At 40.4% G+C, this 17,793-nt stretch overlaps 1 protein-coding gene across 1 annotated transcript in view; it reads left to right on the top strand.

Annotated features, from left to right (window-relative positions):
* The window catches only part of LOC128794908 (protein FAM169B-like), a 40,847-nt gene extending 26,228 nt beyond the window's left edge, over positions 1–14,619 (top strand). Inside the window, exons 6-9 of the mRNA XM_053955195.1 lie at positions 3,116–3,298; positions 5,654–5,782; positions 8,438–8,508; positions 14,235–14,619. Of these exons, the coding sequence (XP_053811170.1) occupies positions 3,116–3,298; positions 5,654–5,782; positions 8,438–8,508; positions 14,235–14,456 (605 nt within the window). The 3' untranslated portion in view covers positions 14,457–14,619. The remainder of the gene's footprint in view (positions 1–3,115; positions 3,299–5,653; positions 5,783–8,437; positions 8,509–14,234) is intronic.
* The last annotated feature ends 3,174 nt before the right edge of the window (positions 14,620–17,793 follow it).

Here is a 17,793-nt window from a genome sequence, read left to right as displayed (position 1 = left end):
CTGGAAAAACGCTTAAGCAGACATGGAGTAGGCAAAAAAGCAACCCTGGCCCTATCTCTGCTTTTTTCTTACACCAGAGCCTTAGAGATGGTCCCTGGAAGTGGCTTCCGGAGCTCAAATTCATTTCACACCTTTCTTCATACAAGCCTTTGGAAATACCTTTTGATATTGGTGGCCCAATATCTACAGGTGCTATTCTGTAGAAAGTGATCCTTAAAAAGATAATCAGGATTTTATTTTTTCATCGATTACATACATTTCTTTTAGATTAAAAATAAAAAAATTGGCATTGAAGTTAACCTGACAGACAATTAGCTGAAATCTTGTTGAATAATTGCTTTTGTCTCCCTCTGTTTGCTAGCAATAATATTTTTAATGTGCATTTCTGAGGCGGATTGAAGGTTCTGGCTGTAATGAAAATGAAATGACTACTACCAGTCCAGACATGAATTCATTTAATTTTATTGAAGCCAGAACCTTTGTTTGCCTTCTCACATACAAACTCACACAATGGGTTGACCTTGGGTTCTGCTCTGCAGAAATATTCCCCACCCTTTACACAAGTGCTCAGCCTGCTCCAGGCCTGTCCAAACATGTGTGTGCCAAGCCAAGTTGTTCAGCAGGGAAATAGTCAGTGTGCACAACCTTGTTTTGTTTGGGTCTGTTGGATGTGGGGACTGGATTGTTGTTTTTTTTTGGTTTGTGGCTCTTTGGGAATGCTAATGGCTGTCTGCTTTCCTGCCCTTGTAATATCTGTTTGCCATTTTGCTGGCTCCTAAGTTGGTCATTTGGCACTCGTGACCTAACCAAGCAGATCAAAGGCTTTCAAAGGGCAGGCTGCATGAATGCTTCCCTCTCCATCACCAATGCCCTTATTTTCCCTGTCTCCTCCCTCACCTCAAAATTTTGTCTGTGTGTTCCAAACAAATCTTTCAACCAAATCTGTGAGAGCCCAGTGGCCACCTCCGGGCCACCACTAGCTTACAGTAACCTTGTGCTATTTGATGGGAAACAGGGACAAAGTGGCCTTTGTTCCAAAGGTTGGTTTGTTTGTTTATTTTATTTCAAATGCCTGTGGGCTGTGACTCTCCTAATGTGTTTCCCAGGGACAAGGTGAAGAATGGCTTCATGGTTTCTTTATTTACAGTGCCTTTAGACATGACAAGTTTTTGTCATCTTCTCAACACAAAATTAGGAGCTCAGACATAAATCACTCAGCTCCTGGGATTGCTGCACAGCACTCTCATCAGGATTTATAGGAGACAGACTATATGAGATAATAATAAACTGGAAAGAACACTTGCAACATGCAGGAATTCTTAAAGGCTTCATGAGGAAAATTTTGTCCCTTAGAACGTATGGTGCAATTCTGCTGGAATTTGACATCTCTGTTGGGTTGGCAGCTAACAATGGGACCGGGGATATACTCAATTTTTTGGCTTATGACAAAAAGAGTAACTACCCATCATATGTTACAAATATTGAAAGGTTATAAACACCACCACAGCCCACCCTCTTCCAACAATGTGCTAGAACATGTGTTTGAAGTTAAGCATGTGCTTTGATTAAGCAGGAGTGAACCAAGCAATCAAGATGTGAATGGATGGTTATGTAGCTACATGCTCTTGTTGTTTGGCTCAGTCTGTGAGATGTGGATTCTTGCTAAATGGTGAGCTTGACAAATCAGGGTCGAGGATTAAAAATAGTCATGTATACTGTGCTGAACTGGCATCCTAGAAAAGAGAGTAATAAAAGTCAGGCCTGTCCATTAGTGGTGAAAGGTGCTGGACACCAACTGAAGGAGCAGAAATAGACCCCAGTTTAAGACAATTGTGAGAATATGAAAAAAAAAATGGATCTGGTAAGTAGAAGTCTTTTATTGGAATTTAGGAATAGGCATTCATTCAACAGGACATTGATAAAACTCTGAAATAGATCTTAGTGAAGTGATGAAAGCTTCATGTCTCAAAACACTGGAAACTAGACTGAGTCAGGTCTACTAGGAAGTAGTAAGAAAGATAAAACAAGAAGGTCTTGATAAGACTTAAGCAATAAAGTATGAAAATGTAACCATTTTCTGTTATAAAGGCATGGATATCCATTTGTATTTAACCTGCCATGTGCTCAAAAGCAGCATAAAATCTTCATAAATATTTTCTAGAAATTACAGTAAATCAGTGAGGTTTGTCTATGGGGATCTTCTCCTTTATGTAGGTGGTTGGGGAACTGATGTTGGTTATTTATTTCAGGACTGAGTGCTTATGCTGTAAAGTAGTTTGAAGTTCTATTTTTAGGGTATTCTGCGTGCAGTAATAGGACCCTAGGTTGGTTAGGGTGAACATCAAAATTCTGGATGCTGAATTTCTGTTCTTAATAAATTCTCTCATGACTCCAGTTTGAGTTTGCAATTTGTGATTGCAAAATAAATCCCTTGGTTCTGTATTTTGGGGTTATTTTGGACAATTTTCCTTGAGAACTAGTTGTAATAGTTCGGAGGTTTATGCTTGAGTCTGTATTTTGTCCACATGTAGAGCATTATGTCATGACCCCATGATTTCAGTTAACTGACTTAATGTGTTTGTTAGCAAGGACTGTCCTTGGGTGAAACCCTTGGCTTAACACTGATAGTGGAAGTTCAAGTGATGGAATAGAAGCACCTACATGTGTGATAAATTATCACTCAGTAGAAATGGAGTGACTTACAAAGGAGCTCTTACAGTGCTTTCTTAAAATGCACCATTCGGTTGTTTTTTTAAAGGAGTATACCAACATTACATTCAGAATATTTATATCTCTTTGGTTTTAGACCATTTAAATCTTTGCAGTGAGCTTTCCTATATACATTGCCTGTGTACCAAGATAGTGCGATGAAGAATCAGAGTCTGGAAAAGACTCTGGTGAGACCTGTCAGCCACATTAGGCAGGTCCTCTCCATTTCATGGAAAAATCATCCTGGAAAGTGTTTTACTGTCTGAAAATACACTTCAGCTGGGATCATCCTCAGAGCCTGTGGAAAGGTACCAGGGCAGTGTGTGTGGCTGAAATCACACAGCAGTTACTGCAGCAATACCAATTTTGTTTGCAAATGGGTGTGTTTTTCCCTGTCTGTTTTCAGGGAGCCTGTGTGGTGGTACAACCAGTCAGTGTTACCTGCTGCCAGTTTTGGATACTATATTTGTCCAGAAAAAGTACAGAAGAGGTGGCCTAGGGATGAAAATGTTGCATGATTTCTGTCAGTCTTTCCTGGCTGAGGATGCCTTGGGGATCAGCTGCCCTATTTCTGCTGCCATGTATCAAGGTAAATCCTTTGATGTGGACACGTTAGGTAAGGGTCATGTATAATGTATAATTTTCAATATGGTCTTGGTAAGATTGTCCTCACTGTGTAAGAGTTCAGTGCCCTTGTCTGAACCAAACCATTGTTGGCCTGCAACTGGTTCCTTTTCTGGAGCCATCTGGAATTTCCTGTGGAAAGGTAGGCCAATATTTATGTAAGACAACAAGAAGCACAAAACTCATGGTGCCTGTGTGACAGTTTGTATTCCTAGAACTGTTCCCTTAGAGCTATGTCATTGCCCTAGACAGGGACTTACAGATTTTATTTGACACCACAGGGAAAAGACTCATAAGATCTTGTCAAGCCCACACTGTGCACATAATGCTGTGGTAGATCTTGCATTTTTAAGAAATTACATTTAATAAGCCAAATACCCAGGCTCTACTCAGTCATACAGTTATATCAGTACTTGTTTTGTATCAACTGTCTTTGAACATTTGTCACTTTTAAAAGATCACAAAGTAGTCATATATCTTCTCTGTCTTCAGGTCAGAATTCTAGTTTTGCTAGTAAAATTCACAGAAAAAAAAATCTGTGCTCACATTATTTATAAAACCGTCTTCTTCTAGAAAAGTACTTTTTTCTGAGGTTGCTCTCTGTGTGGTGCAGTCTTCACCATCGTTTTTGGGGAGATGTTTTGATTGACTTACAGCTTTCCAGTTATTAATAAGTGTCAGCAAAATTTTGGCCCTATCTGTTCTTTCTCTGGGTTAATGTGTGACCTTGGATGTATTCAAAAGCACCCAAGCAGGTACTGCTGCTTCTGATTTCAGGAGGGAATAGTATTGACAGCATTCCTTCTCCCAGTAATATCCATTTTTCCTTTGGCAGACCTCAGGACTTTAGAAAGCCTGGAGGAGAAAGCTGCATTTCTTATGTGTTAACACTAGCAATATATTGGAAGACTGTGCTTTTGTCTCAATTAAGTTTAGAGTTAATAGTGAATAAATTTGACTTGCATCATGTTTTAATTAGGTTTACTTTTATAAAAATACCAGTACTGTTAGTTAAATTTTGAGTGTATTGAAGTCACTGTCTGTTTTTAATTTCATTGGAACCACATTTTCATGCTTTGACAAATGAATGCAACCTCTAAATCTCAGTACTGAAATCTCTGAAGCTGTGGACAGTTTATTTGACATGGACCTGGTATTTAAACGGCTGTAGAGGCCTAGAAGGAAGGAAAAAGCTCTGTAGCAGATACCTGGATTCTAGTATATATGTTAGCTTTAGTAGCTTTTATTGGAATGATTAATTGAGTCTGGATATCCTTGGATAAAATTAATGTCTGCAATCTGCTCATTAGTGTAAGGCAAATGTTTACATACCAGAATTAGGGTTTTTGTTTCGACATCCCATTGTTAAACTCAGCTGAATGTTGAAGATAAATCACCCATTCTGTAGTATGATGAACTACAGTGGACAGAGCATGACAGTAATTTTGTTGTTTACAGATCACTATCTTAGTGCAGTTGATACAACTGATAGAATGGTGGTTAAGGGAAATTGAAAAATGCCCTTTAAATGTTTTGAACTGTTTGTTCTACAGCATGTGCCTCCTCTTGACACTGCACACATCCTAAGGATACCACTAAATAGAACATACTTCAGTTTGATAACATAAGCAGATCTAAATTTTATTGTTTTTCCAAATTTTTGGATGGTGACTGTGTACTGACAGTGATAGGAATCTGTGGCAATATGGTTTTTAAAGGTGATTCTATATCTGTCACACGTATCCTGTAATTTTTCTGTTGGTTCTTCCTATTTCTTTTTTTCCACATCCAAAGAAATAAATGAAGCTAACAGTGGGGAGTAGGGTAGCAGTAGTAAAAAGGAGGGTGATTTTGGCCCAAAACCAAACTGAAGCAGAGCTTTTCTTTGTAAACAGAAATTAAAGTAGCATTGTGAATGGTTAAAGCTGGAAGATAGAGGACCACCTTTCCTTTCAGAATAGTGAGGGTAAAAAACCCCACGCTGCTGTGAAACCTACTGAGTGTCTGGACATTGTTCTGTGCTGCAGTGCCAGTAGAAGGTGCTCAGCAAATAATTTAAAGTCCTTTATTTCTGCACTCACAAGGAAATAGTCTAGACTGAAGCAGATGGCAGGATGCACTCATGAGTGTTTAGGCCATTTCACATAGACTTTTACTAAAAGTCCCAGCTAAAACAAAGAGGAGGAAGATGAGAAAGAAGAAAGATTTCTAAAGGAACTAATGAAAGTTGGTCTGAGAGAATTTCTGGGATAGAACATGCTTCCTCTTCCAAAGTACTTTTCACTCATTCATACTTTTACCCCTTGGTTTCTCCTTTCAGTATGCCAGAAATTCCTGCAGGCTCATCCTGAGGAGCAGAAGCGACTGTGGGAAGTGGAAGCACCAGGAGATTGGGGCCAGCGAGTGAATATCTGGTTGAAAATTCAGATGGAGTCAGTCCCTTCAGGAAGTGAGTTAAAACGGGCAGTGTGAACTTGTCTGTGTAATAGTTCTATGAAGATAAGGAATGTAACCAAGGGTTAGGTAGTGATCATGGAGAGGTGTTGTCTCTGTTGTTTGCACAAGGAGAAACTACTGAGTGTGCAGTCAGTTCCCTCATCTTTTCACAGTAAACAGGACAATTCTTAGAAATTATGAGGTAATGAAATGGAACCACAGAGCATCTGAGAGATCCTGAACAAAGCACAGCCTTGGCATAAAGTGGCTGGAACTCCTGTTGCAGTGCACTTAGAGCAGGGTAGAAGTTAGCCCAAAAAATCCCTGTTGCACAACACATTGTCTGGGTTATAGACAGGGGTTTGTTTCTCTGAAATTGTTATAAAGAAAGAATTTGTATGGCCAGTGGGCAGTGTGTTTAATTACCTTCAATTGCTGCCAATACCATTCTTGGATGGAAACACAAAGGTTTTCATTATGGGTTTTGGAAGATTCCAACTACTCTCCTACAGGGTAAATCCTTTTTGCTGGGAGCTTTTTCTGCCTGTTTCACCAAAGATAGCAACAGAATGGGGAAACCTTTTCACAGTTCATATGGGGATCTCATTGATGTAATCTGTTCAGGTGGTTGGAGGACCCAGACAGGCCCCTCTGCTGCATGCACACAAACTGTGATAAGCACTGGGTTCCAAAAAAAGGGCACGCATTGTCTCTTTCTGGAAGTGCAGCAAATTTCTCCCATGCCTTCCCACATCCATCCTACTCTGTTTTGGCTCAGGAACCTTCTGTTGAGACACCACGTTTCATCTTGTCTGCAGCACCCACAGGAGAGTTAAGTCAGACTTTAGCCCTAGGCTGGGTTCCTCTGAAGCCATTATATCTGTGTTCCTCTTGCTTTAAACCAGCAAAACCTTTAATCTTGCTAAGTGAAGTTTATTAATGGCAACTGAACAGAACTATGATCAGATCAAAACTCAGCAGATCCTGGGGGAGAGGATGCTTTCTTTTTTCTTTCTTCTTTTTGCCATCTTCTAGAATAACAAATAGATGAATGACCCAAAGAATGGGGAAATATCATTCCACCAGAATTACTGTCAGTAAAAAATACACATGAGGCTGGGGAACTGCCTTGACTGCAGCTGTCCACTACCTAAAGGGGGACATTAAGAAAGATGGGAATAAAGATTTTAGCTGGACTTGTTGCCACAGGACAAGAGATAATGATTTTAAACGAAAAGAGGATAGATTTAGGCTAGATATAAGGAAATAAATTTTTACTATGAGGGTGTTGAGGCCCTGGTACAGGCTGCCCAGAGAAGCTGGGGCAGCCCCATCTCTGAAGTGTACAAGGTCAGGTTGCATGGGCTCAGAGCAACATGGTCTTGTAGATGTCCCTGCTCCCTGCTGGGGATTGGATTAGATGACCTTTAAAAGTCTTTTCCAGTCCAAACTATTCTATGATTCCATGATTCTATCTTTAGGGGTGTCTCTTGGGAACAAGGTCTTCATTCCTACTTTCTCTGTTATGCAGAAAGCAAAACACAATGTAATTCAATATTGTCAGCTCCAGTCAGGATCTATGGCAACAACTGTGAAAATAGACAAGTCTTATTCTGCTCTGATTTCTTAGATTCCTGTTGACATTTGCAATGCTGTGCAATGCTGTGTTTTGGAACAAAATTACTGAGAAGAAAAATTGAATATTTTGCTCATATGATGGGTTTTTTTTCCCCACACCAGTACTCAGGATTGAATACCATTAATGTTCTTGTAGGAATTCCACAGTCATACATATTTCAAAACAGATTTCTGTAATCCTGAGGTCAGAATATTCAATTTTGTAAGGTGGTGTGGCTGCATCTAGTGGCAGTTCATATAAACTGCAGCCCTCTGTTTGCTGCAGCTGATACTTCAGTTTGGATGTGCACAGATACATAGGCATGTACACACACACACATATTTCTGTCTGCACATGCACATAAATCTATAAAAATCAAGCTTTTTAGCATGTTGTCACACACAGCTGCAGTCACTCATTCTGAATTAATTCTTATTGTTTGAAAAATGTAGGAGATTTAGTTTCATCAAATAGTCTCAGCAACAGGAACATGGTGACATTTCTCTTCTGGGACTGATTAGAGGAACAGAAATCATTTCACATGGTTTGGTCGTGGTTGCTAAATCTATCAGGCAGTGAACAGAGCTGTTTTGAAGTAGTTTAGTAATATACATAAAGCATGTAAATGTGAAGCAAATGCAAAACCAAGGAGGCTGAGAAGAATTAAAATAAATTTCAAGTGATTGCATATAATTCTTTATCAGAATTGGTCAGAGTACCTCTATTTTCTGAAAAGGAGAAAGGGACATGGGTTTCCCAGGTGTAAGAGATGAACAGATTATCTATTTAGCAGCACTTTCAAGATCCACAGTCATTTTGTTTCTAGTATAGTTGTTCACCTTAAGTTTTTGTGGTAGTGTCATGGGGCACTCTGGTTTGGTTAATTAACAAAAACAAGGCAAGAGGGATTGTAAGTAAGAGTCAGGTGGCTTTTCCTGTTTTTTTTTTTTTTTTTTTTTTTTTTTTTAATAGAAATAGCCATGGAAGTATGACAATGTTTTTTCCTTTTTAATCTCTTTCTGGGGCAAAATATTCCCCCAATTTCTCCAGAGGCTAAAGTGGGCTCTTGTATGGAGAAGACTCCAACTACCAAACCCAGGCAATTGGACCAGATGAATAAGGTACAGTAACTAATATGCCATCTTATGACCTTGTTTTCCATTGGTGGCCTTTTCCCTTTTCAGTGGAGAGGTTTCAATATGAGAGATTTCCACAGGTGTGTTGTGCTCCTGACTCATATATCTATGTAGGTAGTTGTTGGAATAAATCAGCCGAGACTTCATTTTCTTCATGCAGAAAGCCAATTCTTTATTCACAAAGCTCATATTTATAGGAAATATGAGAAGGCACTGTGTTAAACCTAACTGATCAGCAATACAGTGAAACTCAGTTCATTGGACAGTAATGGCTATTGTATATATCTATCATTCTCCCTCTAGATATGTTTACATTTTTCCTTTGTGGGTTCTCATGGGACAAATCTTATTGTTTACACAGGTGCATTTGTTTTTCACCCTCAGAATAGGTTGTTGTGTTTAATGAACTTCCCATTCTCACCATAGCTTCACATGAGAACTTACAAATTGCTTGTTAGCTGCACTTAGAAGAAATGACAGGTCAGCTTTGGCAGTTTTAGCAGAGTGAGGCCTGATTTCATAAGGCCTTTCTTGTATAATTCTTCTGCCTGTCTAGGACATCTTACCCTTTTTTATTAATTTTTAAAAGGCTTATATGTTCTGATGCTAAAACAACTTGCTCTTATGAGGCTGTTATCTCATTAAGCTTATCACTGGCTATCTGTTAGATATGGGATAAGATACATAAAAGACTGATTACAATCAACAAAACATATCAAATTCTATCATGTCATTGACACAGGGTTTTCACAGCATGAGAAAACAAAAGAATAACGTCCAGTGCTCTTAGGGAAATGGAAATAAATGACCATTTATTTTGAAGTCCAAATAGTTGAGACTCAGGAGAAAGTTCATTAGGTGGAAATGTTGATGTTTGACATCACTGAATGTCCTCCTGGATCCTGGAACAGGGAATGATTGAAGAAGGTTAGTAGGAACACTATACCATGATGAAGAGACCAGCTTTTGTTGGCAAATTGCCTCTGTAGTTTGCAGACACAGCTGTGTCTTGGCAGTCCTGTCCTACTTCTGTTCCTGTTCTAGCCACAAAGTGGTGGTTAGGTTATTTCTCTTTCCACTGACCCTCATTTTCTCAGAGGCCATCGGTGTCCGATTGAATGAACAGGTGATCGCTTCAATCCTGCTGATGATAAAACACAAGCATGCCCTCTCTTCAAGTCAGTGAATCAATTAGGCTTTGCTGTGGCACATTTATTTGGGATCTAGATTTGATGATCTTTTTTCCAAATTTCTAATGCAAATATTGCATTATTAAAATTTTTTGTTGTCTAAATTTCTAATGTACATATTGCATTAATTTGGACTAAATTCCCCTTCTTTTAGTTTTTTAAAAATGGGATGCATGTCTTTGGTTATGAGCATGAAGAAACATCAAGGCAAAACAGTACATGTAGTGAACAAGAAACTGACAGCAATCAGGATTAAGTCAGCTACAACAACTAAGAATATTTCAGATAATATGCATAATTAATAATACATGTGAAATTAGGTAATTAAGAATCTCTAAAATTCTGTACCATCCTCCCAGAGTCTGCGAACAGCTGACAAACCTCAATTTAGTGAGGGCTTGGATAATTATTTCCAGATAATAATTCCCAAGCTCACTCTAAAAATAGATTCAGCTGTCATATAAAAAGGGTCAAATTGCCAAATCAAAGTGACTTGAATCTAGTTTTGATGCAGAAAACATCTGGGTTTATTGGGAAATTCTCCATCCAGGTAGAGCCAAGGCCTGGCCACTACTCAAGCTCCAACTGGGAGGGAATTCCCTAAGTACATTTTAAAACAAGGCTCTTAAGAATAGCAGTTATGAGTAAAGGCCTTGGGGTTAAAGACTAATCAAACCATCTAGTAGTTGGATCCCTCCAAAGTTTCTTTCAGGATAGAGGTGCTTCAAACACAGCAAACTGCTGGAGTGCTTCTGTAATAATAACTGGGAAAAACCATTGGACTAGCGTTTCGGAGGAGGCTTTCAACAAAGCTCAGATGTCTTTTCTTGGAACTCTGAAAAATACTTAAAATTATATACAGCATTGGGTCAAACCATAGAGCCAGTGCAGGGACTAGCCAGAGAGCTAACCTGGTCTGAGAGATGCATAAGCAGCTAGAGAACAAAAAAGAAGGATCCTGAAATGACATGTGTCTTTTAGATAATTACACAAAGAGATGTTAAAGTATACAAGAAGCCAGCTATAAATACAGTAATGACATCTTATGAATAATGCCTATTATAAAATCAGTAAATTCATGTCATGTAATTGATATATCAGTGGTAACAGTCTTAGGAAGTTGAGATAACACCTTTCTAAACAGTCATGTACCTATGACAGTAAAATGAAACAAAGGAAAAGACCTTACAATCAATAACAGCAATAATGTAGAATCATCACTGACTCTTCTGTGTTATCTATGGAAGATAAAACAGCAGAGAATGTAACAAGCAATACAATCTTTGACAAAATCAAGGGTGAACACACTGTATCTTCTTTATCCACAAACAGGTGTTTGTCATTGTTTCATCACAGCTGTTTTAGTCAGAGTTGTTTTATCTCTTAAAAGAAAACAACTATATATCTTACAACATAGAAAAGTAATATTTATTTAACTGTCTTAGACTGCAATGCAAGATGTAACCAGGTGTATTCTGTCAACATCTGTTAAAACCAGGTGGGGCAGTGTTCTTTATCTCTTCCATGACCCATCCTCCCTCCAGGAGATATCTTCTGTTAATGGGCCATTTAGCCTTCCTGCATGACTGAGAAAATTACATCATCCCATTGTGAGAAGCTCTGCCCAGGGGGAAGAGCCAAGCATTCCCACCTGGATATAATCTGAGCTGTGGAACACCACAGCAGCCTTTTCCACTGGATTCCCAGAGGAAGACTGGACACTTCTACACCACCATTGGACCTTCAGAGGGAAACTGCACTCTTCTACAGGATCACTGCTACAACAGAACCACACCAGGAGGACTGCAGCCATCATTTATTTCGACTGCTACCAGCACCCTGAGCAGGGTGTCAGGTTGTATTCTGACTTTGCCTGCTTGAGCAGTAAAATCTTTTTTCGTGAGCTAATTATTTCTAAACTTTAAAGAACTGCTGCAGGAAAAATTCAAGGTTATAGGACTTAGTTAAGAACTTAAAATTAATTGCTGCAAATAATCTTGGGAGAAGAGGAGAGCCAGGGGCAGGGCCCACATGCACAGCAGCCCAAGATGGCATCTACAGCGGCTGGGAAGCAGCACATCCCCAAAGTGGCAAAGGTGAAAAACAAGGCGCCCGCAAGTTCAGATCACAGCAGAGCAGCTTCTGAGAGAGGCAAAGGAGAGGGAGCTCGAGCTTCTCCCACCACCTCTGCAGCAGAAGATCACAGATGTTGAAGAGCTAAATGACTATAAATTCTGGAAGAGGAAGAGTTTTGAAGATAACATAAGGAAGAACAGCACTGTTATCAGTAACTGGATAAAGTATGCACAATGGGAGGAAAGCCTGAAGGAAATCCAGAGAGCCCGTTCCATTTACGAGCGTGCCCTGGATGTGGACTACAGGAATGTCACCCTCTGGCTGAAGTATGCCGAGATGGAGATGAAGAACTGCCAGGTGAATCACACCAGGAATATCTGGGACCGGGCCATCACCATCTTGCTCGGGTGAACCAGTGCTGGTACAAGTACACATACATGGAGGAGATGCTGACTTTGAGATTGAGCAAGAGGAGTATGAGAAAAGCAGGAGCCTTCACCGGTGGTTGCTGCAGCGCACGCAGCACGTCAAGGTGTGGATCAGCCTGGCGCAGTTTGAGCTGTCGGCGGGGCAGGAGGAGCAGCTGCCGCGCTGCCAGCAGATCTATGAGGAGGCCAGTGAGGCCATGAGAAAGAGGAGAGGGTCATGCTGCTCGAGTCCTGGAGGAGCTTGGAGGAGGAGCTTGGCACCGATGCCACTAAGGAGAGGATAGATAAACTGATGCCTGAGAAAATAGAGGAGAAAGCTGCAGGCCAAAGATGGGTCTGATGCTGGATGGGAGGAGTAGTATGATTATATTTTCCCAGAAGACACTACCAACCAGCCCAGCCTCAAACTCCTGGCTATGGCAAAGCTCTGGAAGAAGCAGCAGCAGGAGAGCGAGGCTGCAGCCAGGGATCCTGACAAGGACATCGATAAAAGCCAGACTTAATACCTTGCCTTTTCCCACCCCTTTCCTGGGTCATTGTACAGTATTTTCATTGGTGATAAATAAATGTATTTGGAGAGTTTTAGTAGAAAAAAAAAAAAAAAGAACAGAGCTGCAGCGGCCAAGCTGTGCTGGTGCTTGAGTTCTGCATTTTGGCCACAATAACTCCCTGCAGCATTATAGGTTGGGGACAGTGTGGCTGGACAGTGCCCAAGCAGAAAGAGACCTGGGGGTACTGGTGACAGCCAGCTGAACATGAGCCAGCAGTGTGCCCTGGTGGCCAAGAAGGCCAATGGCTCCTGGCCTGGATCAGGAATGGTGTGGCCAGCAGGAGCAGGGGGGACATCCTTCCCCTGTACTCAGCACTGGTGAGGGCACACCTTGAGTGCTGTGTTGGGAAGGATGTTGAGATGCTTGAGCACGTCCAGAGGAGGCAACGAAGCTGGTGAGGGGCTGGGAACACAACCCCAGTGAGGAATGACTGAGGGAGCTGGGGGTGTTCAGCCTGGAGAAAAGGAGACTCAGGGGTGACCTTATTACTCTTTACAACTCCCTGAAAGGTGGTTGTAGTTGAGTGGGGTTTTTCTCCAAGCATCAGCTGACAGAACCAGAGGACACAGTCTCAAGCTGCGTCAAGGGAAATATGGGTTGGATATTAGGAAAAAGTTTTTCACAGAAAGAGTGATAAAGTTCTGGAATGGCCTGCCCAGTGAGGTGGTGGAGTCACCATCCCTGGATGTATTTGAAAAAAAGACTGGATGTGGCACTCAGTGCCAGGGTTTACTTGAGGTGTTGGGGCATGGGTTGGACTTGATGATCTTGAAGGTCTCTTCCAACCTAGTCAGTTTGTGAATTCTGTGTTTGCATATGGAATAACTTTCTGAACTCGTGATCTTTTCTGTGCAGGAGCTTGAGTGTGACTTCAGAATGAATAAGCCTAACTATTTATTGTCCTAATTATTTTATCTTACTGCTGAGCTGCAGATCTGGCCGTGTTTAGCTTTTAGTTGCACTGAGGCCTAAAACAGGCTGTGAGGTTTAAATGAAGCCTAAGCCATGTATCTGAAAAAACAAATCGCAGGAATTAAGCTTTTTCAAGTAATAAAGAAAAAGGCGAGATGAGTGGAAGCAAAACAGAGCTGCAGGGGTTGTTTCCCCAGCACATTTTGCTTGCCACACAATTAAATCAGTTTGTTTCCTCCAGCCCTGAGTGTCCCAGGGGAGCTGTGATGGCTCCAGCCCCTGTGGTGCACGCTCTTGTTGTGTGCTGTGGCCACAGCTTCAGAGCCCACCCAGCCAGATCAAGGCTCCCTGTGCTCCCAGTTTTCCTTATACTTTGGGAAGACAGGCAGAGCAGCAGGAATGAAGATGTTCTATACAAAAAATGCAGCTGAGTTTCTTGCCTTGCATGTTTATGGCAGCTGTGGCCAACAGAAGTGTTTGATACTAGGATCAAGTCACTGTTTATTTTGTTTGTGTATAATTTGCTGTTCCTTCTGTCTTGTCTCTAATTTCAGGGTGTTGACTGCTTTCCTGGAGTTGGGCAAGTGGCAGGAGATGCCATGGAGAAAAAAGATGACACAACAGCAGCAGGGACTCTAAACTCACAAGGTCCTGAAGAGGAGGACTTGGAACAAAGTGCAGGCAATGCTCAGCAACATAAAGGACTCAGGAAAAGAGTAGGTCCTGGGGACTTATTTGGAGACAAGGTCACCAAACAATTTAAAACTACACCATAATTGCTATTTCAGAAATCAGCAAAATTCAGTATGATCTTAAAATTGTAATTGACTGTTCTTAATTTGTAACAGTGGAGAAATTTCCCCAGGTATGATGAAATTTTTTTTGCAGTATGCATTCTTCATTTTATGTTTTGTTTTAAATAAAGCTTTTGTTTAATAAGTGTGCTTTTCTTTTTCTTCTCACCAAGTAATTAAGTAGTAGCTGAGCTTAGTTATTTCCCTGCTCTGAAAAGATTTTATTGGATTGCATGAGGTGTCCAAAGGGGAATAATTGGAGGGCTTGTAGGTACTGATGTAAGATATTTCTATGGAAACCACATCCTGCATTATGGAAGAGAGATACCACAACACACGTTGGTGTCAGAATGACAGTTGTAACCTTCCTTTCAGAGCAAACAATTGATCTTGAATTGCTTTCATTTGAGTTTTTCTAGCAGAAAAATCTGCCTTGAACCCTGTGGTGGACAGGATGGCACACAAAGGCCATTCATGCAGAAAAAGTTTGGTGTGGAGAAGAAGAGTGAACAAGCTACAGGCATTAAACTGCCTTTCAGTTCAGGCACTGTGATAATTCTGTGTGCAAGCTCAGGGTGTAGAACTACATGTAGATTCCATAATGCATGTTTTATTTCCTATAGGCTCTTTCCTTATGTTTTGCATTCAATTAACTTGGAAATATAACATAGTTCACTAGATTACCATGCTGTGGTTTGGTAAAGAAATTTTGCTCTTTTACCACAGGCTGGTTCTGTGTTAGAATATTTTAATTTTTTTTTTTTTTAAGTGAAGAATTTCAAAAGCCTGAATGTTGTGTTAATGAATTTCAGGCAAAAGGATCAGATCTTTAGTCCAGTGGCAGAGAAGGCTTTGCAAAGAGGTGAACAGCAGGAGGGTCCTGATTATCCTGAACAGGTACAGCAACCTGTAATTCTTAAGTGGCTGCCTTGGAAAAGGAGAGGTAGTTGTTTCTTTCCAGAAACTAATCTACCATTTCCAGGGAGACAGATCTGTGGGCAGGCATTGTAGGTACACTGTAGAGATGTATATTTTTTCCCTGTACAGCACAATTGCTCGCACATAGCCCCATCACCCTGTTTTTGTTTAAGGTTGTGATTTAATGTAGCATTTATTCATGTATCCAAGTAACTCCTTCCCTGTTGAGCTGCTCTGTAAACCATATGCCTGAGACACAGTGAAATCAAACCTTCCTGAGCATCTCTTAAAAAAAAAAAAAAAAAGAAATGCTATAATTGGAACTTATAAGTTTTTGCCAAGAGAATTAAAACACTGGATCGTGTGCCAGCCTTAATCACGTTGCTATGGTTCTCTTGTTGCAAAGAAAGTGCATTTAGGACTAACTTTCAAGTCAGTCGATCTTAAGGTTGTTAAAAAGTCACCAAGAGTGTGCTGTGAAGACTTCTAGAAACTCCATGTCCTCCTGTGGAACAGCCTATATTCTTAATAAAGGTATGGTTAAATTCATACTTTAAAAAAAAAAAAACTGTGAAGAGTTGCAATACCAGTTGCTTTGAAATATGATAGAAAATTATTATATCTCTGCTCATGAAAGCTGATCTGGACTTGCAGTGGCCTGGCAAAGTGAACTCAATGCCCAGTTTCCACATTATATTATAATGGCAGAATAAAGAAAACTGGGGTTGTTCCAGCAAGTGAGGAACATCAAGAATTGTTATCTGAATTAAGTCTTTCAATAAAATTTTATCTAAGAAGGCCCCAGGAAACTCTAAGTGAATTTATATGAGGATAAAGGAGAAAAATAAGGTCTGAAATGAGCAGATGACTAATTAGATTAAATCCATTCTATATCTGGAGACAGTTTTACTTAGAGGGTAAAACCATCAATTTTCCAAAATCCCCCAAATTAATTTCTGTTTCACCTATTAGCCAGTGATCCACGGCAGCATTAGCAACCACTTTGTCTAGGTTTGGAAAGACAGGTGTCTGCTAAAGAAGGCAGGAGCCTCCCCTGAAATGGAAAAATGTAGATCCCTTCCCTCCGAATTGTTATAAATTTGAAATTAAGGGGGGCTCTCAGGCAAAAATATGGGAGCAGGAATAACAGTTCTTTAGTAGGGAAGAAAATAAAAAGATAAAATAAACAATGCAGTAAACCAAAACAACACTGACAGAGTCAGAATACAACCTGACACCCTGCTGGACAGGGTGTTGGTAGCAGTGCAATTGGAATTGTGGCTGCAGTCCTCCTGGAGTGTCAGGTATGGTTCTGTTGGAGCAGGGACCCTGTAGAAAAGGGTGCAGTCTTCCTCTGAAGAGGCAGCAGAAGAGGCAGCTGTTCTTCTGGGAAAACCCAGCGCAGGAAAAAAGCTGTGCTGGTGGGCCGGAATCTCAAGACTATATGTGCAGGTAGGAATGCTTGGCTCCTCCCTCTGGGCACAGCATCTCACAATGGGATGTTCTAGTTCTCATCAGTCATGCGGTGACACTCAGTGGCCCATTATCAGCAGATGTCTCCCCGAGGGAGGATTGATTGTGGGAGAGATAAGGACCAACTGCCCACTAAACACAACTGCCATAGAGATGGCAAATAGAATACACCTTGCTTTTCAATCTGGGACACACTTCTGGCTGTTCTCACAGAAAAGTTACTTCTTTCCTCTGTGAACGAACCTCCTTCCTTGATTTTGGTTAGGCTTTTGTTTTCTAGGTACCAAAAATTCTCATGATGACAACTGAAGTAAGTAAAGTGCATTTGCTGAGGTTGTGGTGGCAGGTGCTTGGTTGTCTCTAATCAAACAAAGAGATCATCCTTCTCATCAAAACTTGTGAAAATTAGAACCAGGAATTCTGCAGTCCTACTTAACTGTATTAAACTCCAGGGCTACAGGTTCCAGGAGGGCATTTTCTGTAAATCTGTTCTGATTTACAGAACAATTAGTCTGAATATTTATTTTGTTTCCTTTTTTTTTTTTTTTTTTTTTTTTTGTTTTGCTTTGTTTTTGTTTTGTTTTGTTTTGTTTTTGTTATATTAGTGCTTTAAGGTATCTGATTAATGCAGAAGCTTGGACCTTCGACTCATTCTTAGCAGTCTGAAGCACACTGCTTGATGAGATCAGAAGAATCTTAAGAGGGTCTGAAGCAGAAACAAATCCAATATTTTCACTGTCTTAATAGAATGGAGTAGAAAAAACACACCCAATAGCACAAACACATTTTTTTCTCTCAGTGGAAGATCTTTTATTTTGAACAAATCTGCATTTACATAGGGATAGGATTGTTTCAGTGTGCTGCAAAAGTTGGCAAAGGCTTGAAGGAGCATTCTGGTTTTTGGAAGGAAGTTTTCAAAAGCTCAGAT

Source organism: Vidua chalybeata, chromosome 13 (genome assembly GCF_026979565.1).
Source record: "Vidua chalybeata isolate OUT-0048 chromosome 13, bVidCha1 merged haplotype, whole genome shotgun sequence".
NCBI lineage: Eukaryota > Metazoa > Chordata > Aves > Passeriformes > Viduidae > Vidua > Vidua chalybeata.
The sequence above is the reverse complement of the archived record's forward strand: the minus strand, read 5'-3'. Positions and strand labels throughout refer to the sequence as shown.